The 22630-nt window shown below is 36.9% G+C and overlaps 1 protein-coding gene across 1 annotated transcript in view; it reads left to right on the top strand.

Moving 5' to 3' along the window:
- The first annotated feature begins 751 nt into the window (after window positions 1–751).
- Window positions 752–22630, top strand: part of LOC146463749 (uncharacterized) — a 28957-nt gene continuing 7078 nt past the window's right edge. Inside the window, exons 1-26 of the mRNA XM_085084039.1 lie at window positions 752–1023; window positions 1105–1174; window positions 1247–1374; window positions 2960–3116; window positions 3759–3821; window positions 3946–4007; window positions 5010–5087; window positions 6201–6249; window positions 6815–6893; window positions 7163–7256; window positions 8159–8232; window positions 8566–8668; window positions 10265–10353; window positions 10783–10815; window positions 11329–11420; window positions 11908–11996; window positions 12891–12969; window positions 13488–13567; window positions 14342–14418; window positions 15688–15809; window positions 16622–16653; window positions 17112–17178; window positions 18215–18338; window positions 19162–19190; window positions 20031–20068; window positions 20959–21076. Of these exons, the coding sequence (XP_084940165.1) occupies window positions 1006–1023; window positions 1105–1174; window positions 1247–1374; window positions 2960–3116; window positions 3759–3821; window positions 3946–4007; window positions 5010–5087; window positions 6201–6249; window positions 6815–6893; window positions 7163–7256; window positions 8159–8232; window positions 8566–8668; window positions 10265–10353; window positions 10783–10815; window positions 11329–11420; window positions 11908–11996; window positions 12891–12969; window positions 13488–13567; window positions 14342–14418; window positions 15688–15809; window positions 16622–16653; window positions 17112–17178; window positions 18215–18338; window positions 19162–19190; window positions 20031–20068; window positions 20959–21076 (2044 nt within the window). The 5' untranslated portion in view covers window positions 752–1005. The remainder of the gene's footprint in view (window positions 1024–1104; window positions 1175–1246; window positions 1375–2959; window positions 3117–3758; window positions 3822–3945; window positions 4008–5009; window positions 5088–6200; window positions 6250–6814; window positions 6894–7162; window positions 7257–8158; window positions 8233–8565; window positions 8669–10264; window positions 10354–10782; window positions 10816–11328; window positions 11421–11907; window positions 11997–12890; window positions 12970–13487; window positions 13568–14341; window positions 14419–15687; window positions 15810–16621; window positions 16654–17111; window positions 17179–18214; window positions 18339–19161; window positions 19191–20030; window positions 20069–20958; window positions 21077–22630) is intronic.

Raw genomic sequence — 22630 nt, 5'->3', positions numbered from 1 at the left:
ATTTGTGGTTCAGTCAGATAGACAGAAAATTACAGTGCACAGATAACCAATGTCCCTAAGGCAAGGTTAACTTTGTCCGAGAGCGTGTCACTCGGAAGGGCTATTGTGTAAGAAAACATATGAGCTTTTCATCAGTACAAATACAACTGTCCGTAATAAGCAGGGTGCCACTGCACTCAAGTTCACCCAAGTGGAGGTTGTTGATACTGGTTTGGCAATAGCCTCCAACGCAGACGTCCTTAGGGGTTCGTCACGCGTTTCCTCGTGGTGAACCCCTAAGGACGTCTGCGTGGGAGGCTAGTTTGGCATATACTTAGTTTGCTGTATAGAGTCTGAGTAGTCAAAGAGAAGAAAGATCCTCGCAGTTAGTACGCAACTTAAGTAGTTGCGAAAAGAAAGCCAAGTTGCGTTCTAACTGCGAGGATCTTTCTTCTATTTGATCTTTCATCGATCCGCCGTTCAAAATATATGTTTCGTAATTATATTTAAATTCATTTAGTCTGAGTAGTCCATAGCATAATCTGGAACAAATTTTACAATGGAGAATGGTTGTACCTGGGAATGTTTATGGAAAGTTTTGTCCATGTATTTTATTTGTACTTTTTTGTTCAAGCAGGCATTGGATCCCCCTATAGCTATATGGAAAGAACTTCTGTAAAAAGAAATCTGCTTATTTCTTGATCGCGATGAATATCTTTAATTTCCCTCGAGTACAAAGCCATCACTTGGAGATAGCGCAGATGGGGGAGGGAGAATTCGTTGTAGTTTTTAATAACTGAGGGACTATCATTTCTTGGGACACCAATGCGGGTAAGTTGTGAAAAAACGCTTATTCAGTCCCGCAATATTTTCCCGCCATTGTGACAATTTCATCCCATCCGCACCCCTACTACGGAAATCAGTTGTACCCTCCACGCCAGTGTACAAACAAAGCAACATAAGCTCATGCATTTGTGGTGGAATTTGCTACAGGAATGAGCAACTTTCGCCGTCATGTAGCTTAGAATGAGGATCTCTAGTCAGGTGAGGTGTTTCATAAGTGTTTTTCCTTTGTAGCGATTAGCGAAAAGTCAATTATTTTTCTTTCTTTCCCATTTTCAACAGCTGTTGAGGTCACGGACGTCTCAGCCGTTGCACTTGGTGGAATATCTGGACCTTTCAAATCTTGGTTTAGGTACGTTTTAAATTAAAACTGTTATTTCTGTCTTAACTGATGAAAGGTGATGAAATTAACTATCTTCTGCAGTGTCTCTTGAAAGGCTGGAATTATGCCCAAAGCTGCAGACAGCGATTCTTCGTGGAAATAGGATTGAATCAGCGCCTGATCTGCGAAGTTGCCCTCAACTGTGGAAAATTGACCTTGCCAACAACGTGGTAATTACATCTCAATGTTTTATGCCCTAAGGCTGATTTTATTGTAATTAAAACTCGTTTTCTCACTGCCTACATGAAAAAAATCATTGTCGCCTTAAAACTCAAATTTCTTCTCGTAAATATAAATTGTTTTTTAAGCTTCTTGATCGTTTTAAGCTATTTGAAACTGATCTAACTACTCGAAAATGTGAAAGTGTCAAATTGATGAGGCCAAGATTAACGTCTTCAGAAATCAAGTTAGCGCTAGTTGACGTGATTGAGGTAAAAAAGATCTATAATTTCGCTTATAAAGCTACGTTTTTTAATTGTTTTATTCGCTGGAAATGCCTTGTTCGCGCTGTCCGTAATAATCAGACGCAAACGAGTTGCTTCAATATCTTTATTCATGAGGGCCAATTGACCGTGTGTTTTGTTTGTGGTAACCGGTGTCTAAACAAAGATAATGGCCGTATTATTCTGATCTTCGTACCATGGCTCGAACTAATATGAGAATTAAAAATATAAGTACTTATTGTCTTTGTGAACTCAGGCGTACGTGAAGTTGTTGATATCGTCAAATGCCTCGAAGTTCGTGAAAATTTACAGTACCGGCACGTCACGAAAAAAAATGTTTTTAAAAGTCAGCTCGTTTTGAGATGTTGACCGTTTGTTTTTAACGCGATTCTCATTGCAGAAGCTTTTTCATAGCCTATCCTACTTCACAGTAATGCGATTATCGGTGTGTTTAAAAAAGATCACATTATAAATGATTATTGAAGGAATATATGACTTAGATTTAATAAATAGATAAATAAATATAAATAAATTAAGATGTGGATTCAGGTAAAAGATCTGAGTGCTCTCAAACTGAGACCTTCTACAATCTTGGATCCCCCCCCCACCCCTCCATCTCGATGATGGCAAAATGGTTCATGATTTCGTTTGCACTTGAGTTCATGGGTGCGCGCTCATCCAGCCGGCATCTGGTTGTGTCTTTGATTTCATTTTGGAGCAGTCAAATTTGTCTGTCTGACTTTTTCAACTTTACTTCACATCTTCAATAATTTTGTTCAAGAGGAGTACAACCTCCCCCCCTCCCGCCACCCCTTGAATCTCCAAGAATATCCCCCCTCCCTGGGAAAGTCAACAGGGTTTCTTTCAGGGTGAACCCACTGACTTTATAACTGGAGAGGTAGGGGAACAAGGAGAGGTCAACATCCCATTCTACTCTGCCAGTTCCCACTGCTCTCTATGGTGATCCCACACTACAATTCTCTCCTCTGTTAATGTGCTCTATATTAGCTCTTCTTCGTCTGCTATTGGAGTATGCCTCTATTGTGGTGAGAGCACTCGCTTCTCGCCAATGTGGCCCAGGTTCAATTCCCAGAAAGTAGACACTGTCCTTAAGCCCTAACTGTGATCAGCATCAAATTTCTCCTTGTAATATCAATGCTTATTCAACCCCGAGGTCATGAGAATTAAAGATATGATCACACGGTACTTTTATAAGAAAAGTATGAAGACAAGATAGGAGAATTTGTTCTTTGATATTTAAGTAGTTAACGGGTAAAGTGTTTGTTGCCTTTGTGGCGGAACTTTTCCACAGGTGAAAGGCTTGGAGGGCCTGTTTTCAGTAGTAGCTTTTGGAACACTGGTCCTCTCTAATAATGACCTGGATTGGAATGAGTTACAAAAGATACGGCATGTTCACATTCTGGACCTCTGTCTCCATGGTAATCCCAAACTGGAGATGGATGCATACTGTAAGTGTTAATTTTTTGTAGAATATAGGCATAACCATCCCAGAAACCCGTTAAGTCGTCTTACCTGAATGACTTAATTAGTCGAATATCTTTTCTTTTTTTTTTTTTAACTTTTTTAGCCCTATAAAATAGTATTTTAACAGGATGTGTGTTTGACAACTAGTGTACTGATAGAGCAACCCTCTTGATTTATGAAAGTCAGTTGTAGTTTTAATTTTGTGTAGTACTAGCACAATGTGTCACTGAGAAAAAAAATTCTTTTATAAATTATGGTAGAAAGGGGTCAGCAAGGGCTTACAAGGTACATTAGGATCAGTAATTTCAAAGTAAAAAAGTAGATCTGTGTATGATGGAACAGTGACTTGGAATAAATGAAAACTGTAAGGCACTGATTACTCACAACCAGAGTTATACCTGTCACGTTTATGCAGTTACCATTTACCAAAGTCCAAAAAAAAAAAATGTCAAAAGTCACATTGTAAGTTGTGGTATTATTCACTTTGCACTATAATTTCTGGCAAGTGTCCCATTCACCTCTATTGGCTCAAAGGTTTGGGAGTAAACTTGGAAAGTTTAATAAATATTAGTTATATTGGAATTTAATTTATCCAGTCTGACCCGAGCCATTTCCTGTTGTAACAGACAGACTGCATGTGATTGACAGCCTTCCTCTTGTTTGGATGCTGGACGGGCGCATTATAACCTGTGAGTTTTATGTTTACTTATCAATATTTGGTATTAGTGACTTTTGTAGGGTGGTTTGTACAGTCAAAGGTTGGTATGGTTTAAGGCTCATTCTCACGGCTGTAATTTCTCATTTTGTCAACAGCTGCAGAGCGTGCACAAGTCGAACAGTTTTTTAGAGATTCTGCATTGTCTGACAGGCCTGTGGTATGATCACGTAACAAAGATTCAACAGTTGTTTCATTAGTTTTTGATGTTGTACTATGATTTTAGTACAAATACAGGGTTAATTATGATCCCTTTTCAAACCTGGCATTCATTAGCTTTGCTTTACTAGGGCCTTTGGGAATTTTGGCATTCTCGAACTTGTTATATTAATAATTCTATTTCATGATGTGAAACAAAGGAAATCACTACCGTTAAGGATGTTTGGAAATGTGGTCTTAATTATCAGAAAATTTGGCGAAATTTTGCTTCCGCTTTCTCCAAGAATTACTAATGGTTTGAGAAGTTATATAAAGTACTCTGAACCTGGGTGTTTCATCTGATTTTCGTAACTTTGAGGTTGGTTAAAAAAAAAAAACCTCAGCTGTGCCTTGCTTTTTAACCCACTTCTTGGTTTAAAAATCGATGAGTAACCAGGCATAATTAATCAATTTTCTTTAGACGTTCTCTGGTTAAAAGTTTAAAAACACTAAGCTTTCGATTGCCAGTCTGCAATCTTTAAAAAGTGAGATGTAAAAAGCGAAGGCAGAAATATATATACAAAGAGGTGAGAAAAAATAACGAACAAATATGAGTAAATACAATAATACAAGGGAAATACTAGAGTGAAGAAAAAATATTGATGGCATGAATAAAGTTACAATAAAATTGAATATTGTCTTGGCAGATGTTTAAGCATTATTGTCTGCCTGGCTAGTTATCGCAGTGTGCCAAGATTCCAGCGTTTTTCTTACGCGTGAATTGCCTCTGTCGATGACACGTGCATTCTCAAAATCAATAGTATGGCCTTCAAGCCACGCATGGCTGGCACTTCTTGGTGTTTGGAAATTAGATAAAACATATTTGTACTTGACTATATTGCAAAACTAAGGTCCCATGATGTGGCATAAAACTACTTATTATAAATGCAATCCACTTGACAAGTCTAACAATGCTTTAAAATTGCCCTGTTGATATTATTATTTATTTTATGTACTTTCTCAGAGACACAAGCTACCCAAGAACCAGTTTGTTCCATCCTCCCTAAAAAATGTTTCTGTCACTGGTGTTTTTGGACAGAAGGTACATATACAGAATAATATCCCATTACAATGCCTTAATATTATTATCTTCTTACTGAATATTTCATCAAGGAATACTGTTTTGATTTTCAGGCATGTCTTTGTCAAATTTCAATGCCTGATTAATTTCTGTTTTACTGGAACTTATATTGTTTTATATTCTGAGCCTATTTTTCTTCTCGCAACTCGCAATAATTTACCTCGCACCCTTCATTGATCAAAGAGATTTTCTGGTGGTTTTTGCATTTCCTGTTGTTTTCTTAATCCTTTCCCTTCTAAGTTTTTTTTACTCAATTTTCTAAAACGGTAAAAAAAACCCTGTGCTTATGTGTAAGATATGGTTTCAAATCTTGGTGTGATAGGTATACCTTAACAATCGTTACCTTGTTTTGCAGCTAAATTTTTTGAAGGCATAGAACACCCTGAGTTATGTCAGAGTCTGTAAATGCATTAAATTAAAAAAAAAAAATACAAAAGTCATAGGGGTACGTATTAAACCACATTATAGATACCAGAGGTTCCATTTTCCTCTTAAAACATAAATATCTTTCCAAGACCCATTTGCTGACAAAATTTTAATGTAATTGAGCAAATACTGACCCAGTTATGAGCTGGGGTCCCACTATAGTGGTTGTCCAGAAGGAAAGGGTTAATCCTCCCTGGTACTTTTATAAGCTAGCCATGATTGGTAACTTGTGGGAGCAGACATAGTTCTGTTTTCTGTTAGTTCTTGGAAAGTATTACATTATTGGGAAGTAAAAACTTGGGTAACTAAATACCGAGAAGTTGGAGTGTGCTTTGTGATACACTAATAGGGAGTTTAAGCACAGACGTTCGTGAGCGGCGGACGGCAACCGGAAGTGAAATATTTCCTTTTTTGGCGTGGTTTTGCTCCTTACCATGGACAGGAAAAGCTCTTGTTGATGAGTGTGGCTTAACGTTACAAATACGATGGTGTGAAGATGTTAATTCCAAAAAGGGAACATTTCACTTTCTGGTTGCCATCCTAGTAACAAGGTTACAACTGCAACAAGTTAACAGACTGGACTTTTTGAGAAACTTGTCCCTGATCCCTTGCTTAATTAATTTTGCCACTTTGCATTGTTTTTGAAAGAGAGAACATTTGATGAGGAGATTCCCCATCAAGGAAAAACTGAATGTAGGTAAGGCGGCAATAGTATCAGAAGGTTTCTTTTTACACATATACTGAGTACTTACAGTGCCTTTAAAGACCCTTACCAGCTGTGATGGATTAAAATCCCATCCAGGGGGGAGTAGTAATACTCCTAGTCACTTCATGCTGGGTATCCTGTGATAGACTAGCATGGGAGTAGCAATACTCCCAGTCTCTTCATGTTAGGTATCCTGTGATGGATTAGCATTCCATTCGGGGGGAGTAGCAATACTCCTAGTCACTTCATGCTGGGTATCCTGTGATTGATTAGCATCCCATTCAGGGGGAGTAGTAAATTACTCCTAGTCACTTCATGCTGGCTATCCTGTGATAGACTAGCACCCCATCCAGGGAGAGTAGTAATACTCCTAGTCCCTTCATGCAGGGTATCCTGTGATGGACTAGCATCCTACCCAGGGGAAGTAGTAATGCTCCTAGTCGCTTTATATAATACAAAAAATGGCTTAAGCTTCAGCTGTGAGGGTCACCTAGACCCAAGTGTAACTTACCTGTACCTACCATTGTTTAATTTGTTGTTTATATTTAAAAAACAGATCTGGATAAACGAAGGCTGCTTTACCTTGCATATTGCTTACAGCAAGAAGTAAACCTTTTCATCAAGAACACTACCAAGTAAGGAACTATGTCAGAATGCAAGTTTACAATAGATTCAAAAGCGTTCAGCATTTTTGTAGGAACAAATTCACTCCTAGTTCACAGAACTTTGTTGTTGAATTTAAGTAATGTTGAGAATTACAGCACCATTGGAAGTAAATCAAGCACTTGAAATTGCCTGACATTATCAGAAGTCCTTTAACGGGCATCACAAAAAATTAAGATGAAAAACAGTGGTCAAAGGGAACCAGGCCAAAACTTTTTTTAATAATTATTTTAAATTTTAGAGGAAAAGTGAAGCCATCACAGCTTATAGAGAACCTGATCAACTACAGAAATGAAGACAAGGAAAGATGTAATATGCTGTTACTGATGCTAGTGGTACGTTCATTGAGTGGTGTAACAAATGTTCCTTAAACGTTTTATGTCAAACGTTTTTTTGTTAACTTTAAAACTAAAAGTGATACTGCCTTCATGTCTAGCTGTTAATTGTTGTAACCAGAAAGTGGTATTTAGAGCTGTGAGCCTAAATCTTTTGCAATCAGTTGTTGTTACTAATGTTAAGTCTAGAATAGATACCTTTAGATTCTAGTATGTGTATGACTACAAATACAAGTTTTTACTCCAAGCAAATTACTAATTAACAATTAGATATTTATGAGCTCGAGATTTCTATTGCGTGATAGTTGATGAGGGCGAAGCTCGAATCAACTATCACGCGTAGAAATCGAGAGCAAATAATCTAATCATTTTAGTATAAATCTACTAGTCGGTCAAAACTTTTTTTTTTTAGTCGGTCAAAACTAAACAAACAAATTATATATTTCCTCATTGCAGACACTTTGAAAACGCGACGAAGCGGCTGCCATTTTGTTGAAAACTGCTACTCACAGAATAGATAGTGAGTAGCGTAGCCAATCAGAGAACAGCATTCGTGATAGAACACTAGTAGATTTATACTAAGAAGAGATATATCTCAGGAAGCTTCATTTTGCTCTTTGTGTGGGATGAACTTGACGAAATTGTTTTGAATGATAATACCTACATTTTGTGGACTTGTTTTCACCTGCTCACTGTGATGTTCTCACAAAAAATTGTGGTAAAATGACAATGGCTACCTTGTTGACCCACCAAAATGGCACTGGTTCATAATCTGGGAAAAACGTGAAGTTGTTCTCATACTACAATCTAAAGGTCTTTAATGGTTCTGACACAACATCTTTGGAATTTTCCTTCAACATCATCAATATTACTACTGAATACTATGCGTTTTCTTTCTAAAGGCATCTTTGGAGTTTGCCATTCCATCAGTGCTTGTTCAACAAACTCTGGATATTGCAAGGCTGCGGAAAATAAGGTTAGTAAAGAATATTCAGAACAAGAAGCTGAATTCATTCTGACAGTACATCAATAACCTTGAGATAGTCAAAAGAACTGGAATTTTTTCTCAAGACGGTCGTATTTCAGTTCCCTTTTGAAAGATCATGGCCATGTGATAGGATTCCAGCCACACAATTAACAGTTACAACTACCTCATCCTTGAAGCATGGTGTCTTTTTTGAAAGCAAGGTTTATCTTGAGAAGGTTAATTGTTTAATTCAGTTATAAATAGATCCTATAAACTTGGCATTAATTAAGACTTTCAGTGAAGATTGGACAGTAATAATCACTGTTAATTTATATTTTCAAGGAATGTCGATACCATGGATCTCTTTATGCTTCCTCGGGACATCAGATGCCGAGTGCTTTCATTGCTTCTTGGTGCAGTAAAGATAGAACGTGATCAATATATTGTAAGTGACAGAGGCAGCATAATGTATAATTTGAGACTTATATGCAAAAAATTCCTTCTATCTAAGTTAAATTGACTCTTTACTGAGCTACACACCTTTTCTTTACCTTTTCTTTTTTTTCTTCCTTTCCTTTTTTTTTTTTTTTTTTCTTCTTTAAAAAAAAAAATTAATTGGAGATTTCAATCAGTACCCTTAACTTCTATGGTTTATCCAATAGTTCTAGGAAGCCTATAGTTAATAAGCCCCCGGCTTCTATATAGGCTTCCTAGCCTTTAACACATTTAATATTGTAAATAGTCAAGTATGAATATTGTAATAGTAAGAATATTGTGTGTCGTCTATAATGTATTTATGTTGTATTTTTTTGTTAATGGCAAATAAATTGAATTGAATTGAATTGAATTGAAATGTATATAAAATTTGTCTTGTGACAATTATTCATGATCAGTCATAAATAATTTACAAATGTTTGGTTTATCAACAGAACTGATAACTAAAGTTAAAGGGCTAGCACTTATTAATAATAATAAATAAATCACTTTATTTAAGTGTCAATTTCTTTAGTGCAGAGCATTAACTGGGTACACTTTCCAAATCAAATTGGAATTTAGAAGTGTTGGTTTTTGAGGAGAGGGGAAACCAGAGTACCCGGAGAAAAACCTCTCAGAGCAAAGACGAGAACCAACAACAAACTCAAACATCAGCCCTGGAATCTCTTTACGGTGGCCAATTTACCTTTAGTTAGCAATCTATTGACAAACCAAATATTCATTTCTACTTCCCTGACTGATGCAGCACCACAGTTTCTTTAGAAACTAATCTGGTTATCCATTTGTATACTAATATATAACTTGCAGAGTTTTGTTCAAAGTTACTGTGGAAGTTTAAGGGTTACTAGTCCATCAGAGGTTATGAAGCACACATAGTTTTGTTAGGCTACTTTACCAGGTTTCTGTTACCCATGTTAGTAGCATTTAAACAAGGACTTATTGCATTGGCTCAGGTGATCCCTCAACCCCCTTTGTGCAAGATAGTAGGACAAAACCTTGGAAGAAATTTTTGAAATCCTCAAACATTTCTAATCTGACAGTCCCTTGACTTCTGAATCTTTTTCTGTATATGTGGGTGAAGGGGAACAATGTAAACAAAGGTTCTTGTCTTAAGCGATGCCCTTTTTACCTTGATTTTTTTAATTATTGCCCTCTTAGTGAATCCAGATTTTGATTAAATGTTCCAGGGCTTGTTTTTTGTAATCCAAGGCCTGGTTGTTTGAAAGTCGATGAACACTAACCCACGATTGAAAGTTAACCAAGGTTTTCAGCTGGCTTGTTAAAAATGTTTTGAAATCTAATTTTAAGCTGATGGTAAAGAAAAGTCAAATCAAAACTGAGGGACAAAAATCTTTTTGAGAAATCTTTATTGTTTAGTATTTAACTCAACTCACATTAATCTAGGATTAGCTTAATCAGACTTTGAACAACTGGGGCCAGACCACATTTGTCACTGCACCCTTTTAGGTTTATTGATGTTATTGATATAGAATGGTTTTATATTGTCCAGTATTTTTTATTCCTTCTCTTATAAATTTGTTATTAGGATGGTGGTTTGTACAACAGATTGTATCTATGCCTTTATGATCTTGTGGCTGATTTGGTGAGACTGGCAAATGGAGACAGTGTATCAAAGTAAGGAATCTGATGCACACTATTCCACCACAAAGTTATACTTTTTCTACCTCTTTTGTTAAAAATGGCAATATAAGACCTAATCACTTAACTTTAAAATTTTAGAACAACAAGAGGCAACTCAGTTCTTGAAAGGAACAAAGTACTCATGATCTGTTGTGGCACATTTTGGGAACAAAAATGCGAGAACTTGAAAAATGTTAGCCTTACACTTTTCAAGTTTCAATCCATTCCAACCAACTCTGTCTCTGGCCAGAGGCACTAATCGACAGTTTTACAGCACTGGGATGATATTTATTACAAAACTAGACATTATTGTTTTGTTTCTGTTGACAGACAAAGATCTTTGCATTTTGAAATGGCATCAAATTCTTGTGATACTTCCCCATTAACTAAAGAACATGAATTTGATTTGTTATAATTTTACAGGTATCAAGCTACAAGAAAAAAGCTGGATTCAAGGTATTTTTTTCAATGTGGTTATCATTTTTTTGCTGCTTTTGAATGAAATGGCATGATTCTCCTTTAAACCATAGAACCACATGTAAAAAACATTTACACTTTGAAAATATCACTCATGCTTGTCACTTGTCCTCCAGCTTCTAAAATTTTTTTTGGTAACTTTTTGAACAGCAGATTCATGCTATGTCAACCAATGGTGTTTGAGAAAACAGGAATCTGTGGTAGCCAGTAGTAATTAAATTACTTTACAACAATCTCCAATGAAAACAGATGGCAGGAAGTTTGAGATCACCCGTTCTTACCTTTAACCCTTTAAGTCCTAACAGTGATCAGTGTCAAATTTCTCATTATAATATCAATACTTATTCAACCTCTGAGGGCATTGGAATTGAGGATATGATCATCAAAGTGGAATTTTCTTGATATTTTAATAACTTCTTGACAAGGAAGGGGAATTTGTCCTTTGATATTTAGGGGTTAAAGGGCTGATAAGTATCACTTTGTGTTATGCAGGAAAGCTGGTTACAGGTGTTTGTTGGCATCAGAGGTGGTTCAGTTGCTTTGCATTGTACCTGTTTTCTTCGACTTCATCGGAAAAGATCCTGGTAACTCAATTTTGTCTACGCACATTTTTCGTACCTTGTTACATTCACAACTTCTGTATATTGACAATTATTATTAAAAACTGAATCATTGTATAATGCAATTCGAGGGATTTGATTGGCTTAGCGGCCATAGTATATGAGCCATTATACCATGGCTGAGAAATGACGACCATTAAATTGTCTGCTTGTTATTCTTGCACAGCAAAATCAGTAAGATCTAGCAAAATTTTTTGATTATTTTTAATAAACAATTATTCCACTCGCGCTCGTTGGATATGAGATGATTATAGCCAACTCTGCGCCATGCGCCTTGTTGGCTATCTGTCAACTCATATCCAACGCGCGCTCGTGGAATAATTGTTAAGTGTACAATACAAAAGAAATAAGGAAGATTGAACGAGTGCTCCTTAACTTCCTACATGCTGCATAATTTGGAGGCTCATGAAATATTACTTTTTACAGCAGCTCAGAACTGTTTTTCTTGTAGGTATTCTGGACCTGATAATTACAGCTACTAAAGATTCTGGTATTGGTGAAAAGATCAAAGCACTAACATGGAAGGTTCATTCAGAAGGGGTAAATATCATTATTTTCATCTCGTTTGCTACTATGTACAAACAACATTCCTCATGTGATGATTTACCATTTCCTCTTTACCAGTCAGTTCTTCAATGTATCAATTTTTTTTGGGAGAAAACAGTACAACTTTTCTTCTAGATTTACAGTCATTATAGTGATGCAGTAATTAAAATGTGTCACATGAAAATTTTTTTTGCTTGTGTGAACAATTTGTGTTGGATATGAAGGCTGTTTTTGTACAGGCTTGTTGCTCAATCAGATCAGACATTAAAATGAATAAATAGGTTGTGTATGTGATTTACAGTTAGGGTAAATTTTGGTTACAATCACTTTTTAGGGTATAAAAAATGGTCATTTTAAGTCATATGAAATTAGTGAAGTATATGCAGACTTTTAGAGTGATTGGACGCTATCGAACACTTTTAGAATGCAAGCCTCAGCCACATGAATTTTGTTGCTACTGAAAGTTTGCAGATATAACAGGAACCAAGTTCACCTTAGTTAGTGAATGTCAACCTATTTTTTTAAAATAATTTGTATTAGGCATATTTCAATCAATCAGTATTAATTAATTGTTATAACCAAGAACATTTATTTAGTTCTTTAACTGTCTAGACCTCTGAAGTGTAGACAGTAAGGAACTAAGCAACTTATAGACTAAAGAGAACTTTCCGTTATCTCGTAATGGCTGTCCTTTGTTGCCGCAGACGACTGTCTTGTGTTTGAGTTGAGGCCTATCTCAAACAGGCTCTCATGTGGGCGGTCTGACCCGCTTGGGATCTGCAGTAACGCTGACAATTGTTGCATTGAAAAATGCAACAGTTATCTATGATATTAAGGATAATGTGAGTGTGCTTTAGCATTTCAAACCTATTGTTTCATCTGAAACAGGGAGGGAAAAACAAGGTTGCCAGAGAGATTGCTGACTATCTTCTCGAGTGTGTAAAGGATGCTAACCCACCAACAACAGGTAATGTAATGATCTCATTTTGTTTAGCCCCATGCAATTAGCCCTCATTTTAACAAGTCTAGCCCCGATTATCTACAAAAGAACTTTGAATACGTTAAAAACAAACATCAATTTAATACCAGATCAGCCGTAAATGGAAACTTATCAATACCCAAGCTATCTACCAAGACAGGACAAAGATCTTTCTTGTACAGAGGAGTACAAGCCTGGAACTCCTTATCTGTTGTATATCCAGTCAGATCAAATTGTAAGTTGGAAAGTTTGGCTTAAATTGTGGATGGGAAAATGTTGAGATTGGGAGAAAAACCTCCAAAGTAAGGGAAAAACCGTCGAGGATTTGCACCACTGTTGCTATCAAGATCTCAAATCCTTTGTTGATTGGGAGTAGCAGTTGAGAGGAAGGTGTGTTGACATCTTAGTGCCAAGGTACCTGCGTTTCACCTTGATACAATATGTTAGCATCCTCAAGTGCTCCTCTCAGTAACACTGCATGGATTTTTGTGATGATTTGTTTTTAGGAAAAAGGAACAAGGAAGACATTTCACTAATGAAGAGCCAATTGCAAAATGACGAGTTACAACCAAGCTATGTGATAACTGTAAGTCACTGATCAAATCTTTCTCCTAGGGTGGAGTTGGGGGTGTGGGTGGGGCCTTGAAGAAAGTACAGGAACCAAATCCCCATTCTGCAGGTGTGGTGTGGTTGGAGTTAATCTTCTCCCCCAAGGATTATTAAGTTGAGGAAGTAGTTCTATTTTTTGTCATATTTTTTTCCAGCTTACACTTTGAAAGGTACCATCAGTAATCCTAAAAAGGGGTCATCTTGAATGTCCTATGCAGTCTGTGCCAAACCACAAATTTTAACCCCCAGAAGGTATGACCTACACCCCTGTCAACCCCTCCTCGATACCCTGATCTTTCTTCTTTTACAGACAATCCACGTCATGCGTGACCTGTATTTTTGGAATTTGAACAGAGTTTTGAAATTTACATGTCAGTTTTAAACATCGCCCACAATATTTCAGAGTTCCCGTAGAAATTTCCCTAGTTTATTGATGGTATAAGGCTATGAAGTTTTGTTGCATTCAAGAATAACAATTATTATTGTTTCCCAATTATTTTGAATCTTTTTTTCAGTAAGTGTGTCAGTTGTCCGGAACGATTTCCAGAGAAATGTTCAACATTGCATTCAAATGCCGGATATTACAAAGAGGAATTCAAATGTTCATTTCACTCTTGGAAATACTGGTCAGGCATGACGTGAATTGACTGTAACTACCCATGTTCCAGAGTCATCTTCATAAAATAGAGATTTGCCTACAAGTTGATTGCACATACAGTGCTTATAAGTAGCTCTGTTCATTTTCTTTCAGTCTAAACGGCTGGTGAAGACATCAGTCCAGGAGAGACCACAGTCCTGCGTGGGATCAATGTGGTCTAAACTCCAAAGGTTTGTCTCCACACAACTGAAAACTTGTTACGGGCGATTTAGACGGTAGGATTTTGCCTACGATTTGTCGACACGCTTACACCATGCCTACAACACGAAACGCGTCGTGTAAATCAACCTACAACATCCTTACGACAGACGCACGCGACACGAAAAATGTCAACAATGTTAGGTAAAGGCAATGTTTAGTGGCGAGAGTTGCGTACGATTTTTACATGACACAAGCAGCGCGCGCTCTAGAAATCGCGTGTGACAGTCGTAAGAGAAAATCGTACCGTCTAAATCGCCCTTTACAGAGTTGTCTTATGAAGTGTATTTGCAAAATGGTAAAAGCAAACAGAAACACAGGAAAGACTACAGAGTACAGTAACTATTATTTGAATGAACACACTGTAGGATTTATCCACAAACGCATTGGTTAGAAACAGCTTAGCTCGTACAACAGAATAAACTGAGTATCAGAGCACCATGGGAAGGTGCAGCTCAGTAGCTTTTGTCTGAATATTGATCACACTGTTTTAAGCTGATTCAATTGAATTACATGATATGTGCATTCCTACTGTGCATAGTTTCTCACATCATTAGTGTGCGTTTAGCGTGCGCATATATTGAAAACATGGTGTGTTTTCCTTGATGATAGCCTAGCTAATTTATTTAATGGTTATTTTTTTCCTAAGCAAGTTTTGTGACCTATCTTTTTTATGTTGTTATTTTAACTTAGCTATTATCCTCTTGATGTTTAAAAATGAAGTCCGAAAATTGCCAGAAATATGAGCTTGCCCACTACTTGCGGACATAAAAATAATAGTGATACTTAGAACTGGCATGCAAGAAAGGTTTTGGGTCGATACTGCTTCATATTGTACTTCCCTGCCATGAACCTTTTTCTATGCTTTGCTTTATCTATGTGACTTCTGTTACCACCAGGCGTGGTAATAACCAATCAAATAAACTCATTTTTGAAATCAAATATTGCAAGCAATTATGGGGGTAAATTGAGTGGATCAGAACCCTCTTGCGGACACCGGTACCGTGAGCTATCCTTTTTATTACATTTCTTGAAATAATACATAGTAGTGAACAATCACAGAAAGTTTGAGAAAATTTTCACGGCAACTTTTATTTCATTTGAATCACCTACATTTGTTTACAACTGGGTCGTTTTAAAGCTTTATTAAAGTGTCTGTATAGTCACTGCTAGATGCCATCTTGACGCTGTTTGAACTTTGTTTAAATAATCAGCCCTTAGACTTAATTAATGTTTTGAAGGTACGATTCAGCTAGTGGTACTAAGCAAAGAACAACAAGAGCAGCCTCCGCACTGGGCGTGAGGGCAAGGCAGTCCATGGAAGGAAGACACAAACGACCCACATCAGTTGTAAAAAAGCCAGGTAAACTTATCGTAGTTGTTACACTCTACCTTAATTATGTCAATACCAAAAATCTACAGAATGATTATTTTGCTATGTAAAATATTAATTTACAAATAATATTAATCATATTAAAAAAATGGAAATTGGTTAAGGTTGTACTTGCATCCACACCTGAATCTGTCCCAGGTGTAATGCTTCACAGACTGCTTACAGAGATCATTTTGTAAACAGGATGCAAAGAAAGTGCTTCCCAGTAGCAGGGACTGGTGGATTTTATCAGCCACCTCCTGATAGCATGTAACACCTCCCTGTCTAGCCATGATAGCATTGCAACACTGCCCAACACTCAATATTCACCATGTTGGGGAGAAAAATGGCAAATCAAAGATCGTCTCGTCTCCAGTTCTTCTGCAATAAAACTGTGCCTCGGTGTGTTTAATAATAAAACAATTATTATCCTGCTCAATCTTGCGGAATATCCTCTTGATTCTTAGCCAACTTGGCCTAGGCCTTGGCTAAGTACCAGGCGATATTCTGCAAGATTTGGCAGGATTATTGTGAATTATTTGTGCAGAACGGATTGAGATACTTACAGTGACTTCAGTGAGTGACTAAGACACTTAGTCTGACCAACCGGCACTTTCAAATAGAAGGCTGTTGTTGTTTCATTTGGACAAAGTGCAAATAAGTCAAACATTTATGGCCGTTCAAAACTACAGTGTATACATGTGCTTGTTTTTTTTTTTAAGATGTCAGTGTGCAGGGAAATTCATTATCCTAACCAATCATCCTAACAATGATTTTTCATTTTTTTTTTTCACCTTTCGTAGTACTTGGTGATAGAGTAGAAGTTGGACATCAGGTATTAATTGTTTATTTATAATAAAACCTTTAATTCCTTAACATTACTACATTGAAAGGCCATGTCATTTGGTAAAAGGACAGTTTGATTATGGTGATACTTGACAACAACAGTCATTGAAAACCTGGAAAGTCATGGATTTAAATTGTGGGTCATGGAAAGTCATGGAAAAAAATCACTAAGAAAGCAATCTTTTAGAGACTAAAAAGGAAGAAGAACTAATTTTAAAAACAAAAAGGAAGCATGAAACAGATTTTCATGCAGTAGAAATAAACACTGTGCATTTTGACACTTTGTCGTGGAGAACTTAAAAAGGTTAAGGAAAGGCATGGATTTTTAAAAGCCCATACATTGTCAGTTTACGAACCCTGTGGAATGAGCCTATTGGATACCAGTTACATGATCATGTAATACTGAAAATTTTGTAAGTTAAAAGACTAATTTTAATTTTTTGTTAGACATTTGGCCGCCTGGTAGCCATTCCTGAATCCAACATGGGCTTGGTTCAGTTAGAGACTGTGGCAGGTAACTATTCATCCTTGATTGATTTCCTAAGTAGATCATGCTAGCCTATCCCAAGGCAGAGGGTATCCCCTTATACATGGACAAGCTATATGAGTACGGTATCACTATGGCTGCCCCAGATGGTTTTTTAAGCCATTTTTGAGCTAAAAACTTGGTATAGATTTTACCCATTTTGGGGTGAATTGGTAGGGCATGTGAATGTTTTTAAATCTCTTTTTGTCCTGGAAAGAAGAGAGCAAGAAAGAACAAAAGAGAGAAATGAAAAGATTCATTAATTGTTACAAAAAAATGGGTTTGGATTTCAGAGGCCAGGACAAAAAATGGGTATTGAAGTATTTTGGTCTGAAATAGGAGATGCCTTTGGGTAAATGGGCAACAAAGTCTCAGCAAAAACTCTGAGGTGTTTCCCCCTGATCACTGTTAGCTCATCTCAAACTGGTACTGAAGTGACCCAGAAAATTTGTTGTGAAAATGTATACCAGCAGTGTTTTCTTGGTTTACTAAGTATAAACCCAGGGGAGGGGGTGGGGGGGGGGGGGGGGGGTCCCACATGAAGTTGATGAAGTGATCGTCAGAAATTTTTGAAAAGAACCCCCTATAAGGAACCAGAATTCTGTGTTGTGGTTGTGGCCCAAACAAATTCTTACACCAAGAAGGGAGTCACGAATGAGACAAAAATTAAAATCAGTTGACTGACCTTTACTTCCTCTCATTTTTTTCGGTTCAATACCCTTAAAGTTACCATGATACCTCCAACGGAAGTCAATTGAGATTTTAGCGCCCTTAGGGGTATCAAACCACAAATTTTTAACCCCTGAAAGGTACAATGGTCACCTCCATCACCACCCTCCCCCCCCCCCCCCCCCTGGTATAAATCAACTTTCTTGATTGTATGCTTCATTGGCTATAATTTGATGAATGACGCATGTACTGAGACTTACTTATACAATTACATTTCTTAAAAATTAAGATTAGCTCCTGCTGTTTATGTTCTTGGTCTGGTTGCTAATTCTGCAATCTCACACCACTCATTTAGCACCCAAGTTTCAGCAGGCAGATTATCCCCTCAACCAACTAGATGAGCAGTTTACATATGTTGATTTTACCAACATTAACTGGGATCCAGTTTCAGAGACATGGAAACAAATACCCTATGCAAAGTAAGTGGAGTGCTGTGAATAGGCCATTTCTGAGTTGCTTTGAACCTCGTTATGAAAGCAGGGCTAGGTGCAAAGTTTTTATTATGAAAAGAAGTTTTCATTTTATATGCAAACAAAACTAATAATTTTCAAATGAAAAGCTTTGCACTTAGCCTCACTTTCATGATGAGGTTCACAGCAACTTGGAAATGGCCTATTCACTGGACTTTTGTACGCTTAATTTTTGGTATTTTTGTGAGTTTTGGTGCCATCTGCAAAATGTACGCGGCACTCCAAAAGTTTAAATTCACTGAAAAAATGTTCTACAATAATTTCATAATTTAATCTGTTTAATGGAGCAGGGATGGTGCAGTGGTGAAACATGTAGCACTGGCCTCCCAGAAACGCCTGGGTTTGATTCCCGGACTCGGTGTCATGTGTGGGTTGAGTTTGTTGTTGGTTCTTGTCCTTGTTCGCAGAGGTTTTTCTCTGGGTACTCCTGTTTTCCCCTCTCCTCAAAAAACCTGCACTAGATCATCTTGTCATGGACTTATGCCCTATGCAATTTTGTCCATTTTTTTTTTTTTTTTTTTTCAATTTGCTAGACTAAATTGTTGAAATTCTTCAACTAGCGTTGACTGTTAAGACCTTGTTAAAAATGATCTGGATGTGATGTAGAACAAGAGTGTCATGGTTTTGTGTTCCTGCCTTTCCAGGCTAGCGAGCCCACTGAAAAAACATTCCCATTAAACATTTCTTCCTTTCCAATTTACTGTTTCCTTGTTTTGTGAGGTAATACAATTTGCTGAACAAATGAATTTTTTTGTTTGGATTTGTTGATCAGGGAATTTAGAGAAATTCAAAGACGTAGAGGTAAGTGAAATAAACTCAAGATGTTGTACTCTAACAGCTAGTTACATAACTGTGAAAGGTGAAAGAGTGCATGGAACAAAGCCCTACATGTCTTTTGATGGAATGTCAAATTCTCCTTTTGTTTACCAAGTAAATACAAGGTAATTTGGAAGGAGAATCTAGCAATTTCTCGCAAGTCACTTGTGGCTTTGTTCCACACACCCTTCAAGGACGGTGCCTACTAATACCGAAGTATTTTTGTCCGGTTTATGACTATGCGGGAAAAGCAGATCTTAGCAAGGGCTATTGGAATCCAAAAAGAAAATTGGGGGTAGCCATGCATTTTTCAGGGATAACTAAGCAATAATATCTCTAAAAAGCGCCAAAATATAAAGCAATGTATGGCAGTTTTTCCTAAATTGAAGCTTAATTATCTCTGGAAAATGCATGATTACCCCCAATTTCCTTATGAGATACCAAAAGCATTTGCTAAGTTCTGCTTTCTCCGTATAGTTTTAAACCGCGCAAAAAATATTCCTGAATTAGTATGCACCACCCATAGGAAACCCGAGTATCTCGAGATGTGCAGAACCTATGCGCAGTAACAACAGTAGACGCCGTCCTTAAATTGAAATTTATAATTATTCATTGTGAAAGATCTATTTAGCCTAAAAAAAAAAATCTTCCAAAGAGTTTATTAAATGTTAGGTCTCCAGAAGGTGGAGGATGGCTTAATTGTAATCAGGAATTCCGAGTAATGCTCAAACTCCATTTTCGAAAATTTTCCGAAAGATAATGTCATAATATTGTACAGTTCACATACTGTTTGCCTACAAACTACTTTATTGTTCATTTTTCAAGGATCCAGAAGAGCAAGTCTTGACTCCAGAGATGCTAAGGTATGGTATGAAGAATCTTAAACTTAGTTTTAAACTAAATAGCTGACTAACAAAAATTAGTAGATCTAACCTAAAATTGTCTGCTTTTTGTTATTGTTGGATTGGATTTCTAAAGTTACTGATTGACTGATTGATTAACTGATTGATTGATTGATTGATTGATTGATCGATTGATTGATTGACTGACTGACTGACTGTTATTGATTGATCCATTGAATGGCTGTCTGATCGATTGCTGATTGATTTATTAATTAACTGGCTGACTGACCACCAACTGGATAGCTCAATTAGGAGAGCACCGGACTACTGTGTGGTAGGTCACGGGATCAAATCCCCGGCTGGACTAGCACTCATGGTCTTTTTAAAAATAACTGAGGAGAAAGTGCTGCCTTTGTAATGACATCTGCAAACGGTTAGACTTGCTACTCTTCTCGGATAAGGACGATAAACCGTAGTTCCCACCTCACAACCCTTCTTCCTAATAATCTGTAGGAAGTTAAAAAAACCCACACACTGTTTGAAAAGAGTAAGCAACGTAGTCCCCGGTATGGGGGTCTATCTCTACCTCTGATTTCATCTGTCTTTCTCATTCATGCGTGGACTGATATGGACTGCTAGCGGCTGCCAGTGGTGTCTTTACATGCAGACATCCGATGTCACCCCACAGAAGAATTTTAAACCGCCATGAGACTGTGATGTGTTCAGTACATAATAAATATATTGCCATTACCATTATGATGGTAACTGACTATTTATTAACAGGTTGACTGATTGACCAAATGACGATTGACTAAGTGATTGATTGAATGGTCCACTGACTGATTAATATTAATAAACTCATTGTCTGACTGTCTGATTGATTGATTGATTGATTGATATTCACTTATTAGGGATCAGCTTTTCAGTTCCTGTCAGATGCTATAAGACAAAACCTTCAGCTCCGAGTTGACCTCCCTGCAGCTTACAATGACAGCATTTCACCAGCTGAAGGAGAAACATTCTCAACAGGTATTGTAGGGAAATAAGTTAATGAAGGCACTCCCTTATCCTAAGCGTACTTGGCGATAGTCGCAGAAAAAGTAGCACAATTTTTTCAGCAGGTGTCAGGTTAAATCCAAAAATTTGCTAAGAATTACAGAATCTTATATTTAGAGGGCCCTGGGCATAATTAACCGTCCTGGGGCTCGTTTCTCGAAAGTCTTGGTAACTTACCGGGCCCGATAAGTATATTTTCAATGTTTTTTGGCCGATTACACAGTGATTACAAACATGGTACTTGGCCAATGTTTTCATAGATTTATAAAATTTTAAAATTTAGTATTGAAAGCTAACAAAAATTGACTTCTGTTAAGAAACATTTATCACCAAAGACACTTATTTGGGCCCGGTAAGTTACCGGAACTTTCGGGAAACGGGCCCGTGTTGCTTTTTAATTGCTCTTTGTTGTTTTTGCTCAGATTTACCAGATTTTTGACCCTGTGGCCCTCAATTTCTTTAGAAAACATTGCTCCAACACCTTTTGCTTTTTTTGCCGTTTGTTTATTATGGTAATTAAACTGAGTGGAGTGCAATTTGGTCTGAAATCATACCTGTGATTTATTTATATTTCTTTTATGCGCTTTAGGCCCTTAGTATAAAGCGCTCTAGAAATAATAAATTTGTAAGAGTTCCCGTTTTTGTCACAAAACGAAGTGCAAAGCAGTGGATAAAATATAGAGTCAATGTTCCCTGGAGGAATAAAAGGCTACATGCAAAAATTTCGGCGAATCTGCGCTAAAACAGCAAAAAGCGATCAAAAAGCACTATAGGTGAGTCATGCACAGAGCTCTTCATTTTTAACATAGAAAGATTGACATTTTCTGATAGGATTTAATTTTTAGTCATTCCAGAAAGTTACTAATATTTAACAGCTTAGTGATAAAACAAAGTAGAAAAACTTAACTTTGTACAAATATCTATCATCAGCAAACTTTTCTTGAACATGTATCAAAGGCGGACTAACCAGGGCTTTTTCTGGCCTGGCTGAATTTCACATGTAACTCAAATAATTGTAGTTTTAATAACAATGTTCCTCAAAGTTGACAGCTAGAGCTGCAATCTGAAGGAGTCCGCCTTAGAGAGAAATCACTGTATACATAAACTACACAATTCAAACCCTGCAAAAACACTGTTATTGTGATTTCGATATGTCTTATCCCAAAACTTATTTTTTATAACATTACTACATTGACTGTCATAATTCAACTTGTTATATGCTTTGTAACATTAGATTGTATCGAACACGTAGATACTGTCAAGGCTTTTTTAATGAGTCATTTTAACTAGGTCAGTTAACAATTATTATTATTATTATTATTATTATTATTATTATTATTATTATTATTATTATTATTATTATTATTATTAATTTTGTTGTTGTTGTTATTTGGGACTGCTCTTTTTCTTTCTTAAGGCCGATTTACACGTTACGACTTTCGTCAAGCTTATGACAGGCCTACGACACGAATTGTTTTTTTGTAAATCAAACCTACAACTCGCTTAGGCTGTCGTGTACGTCACAAA

This window comes from Pavona decussata, unplaced genomic scaffold, assembly GCF_977016875.1.
Source record: "Pavona decussata unplaced genomic scaffold, jaPavDecu1.1 SCAFFOLD_175, whole genome shotgun sequence".
NCBI lineage: Eukaryota > Metazoa > Cnidaria > Anthozoa > Scleractinia > Agariciidae > Pavona > Pavona decussata.
The sequence above is the reverse complement of the archived record's forward strand: the minus strand, read 5'-3'. Positions and strand labels throughout refer to the sequence as shown.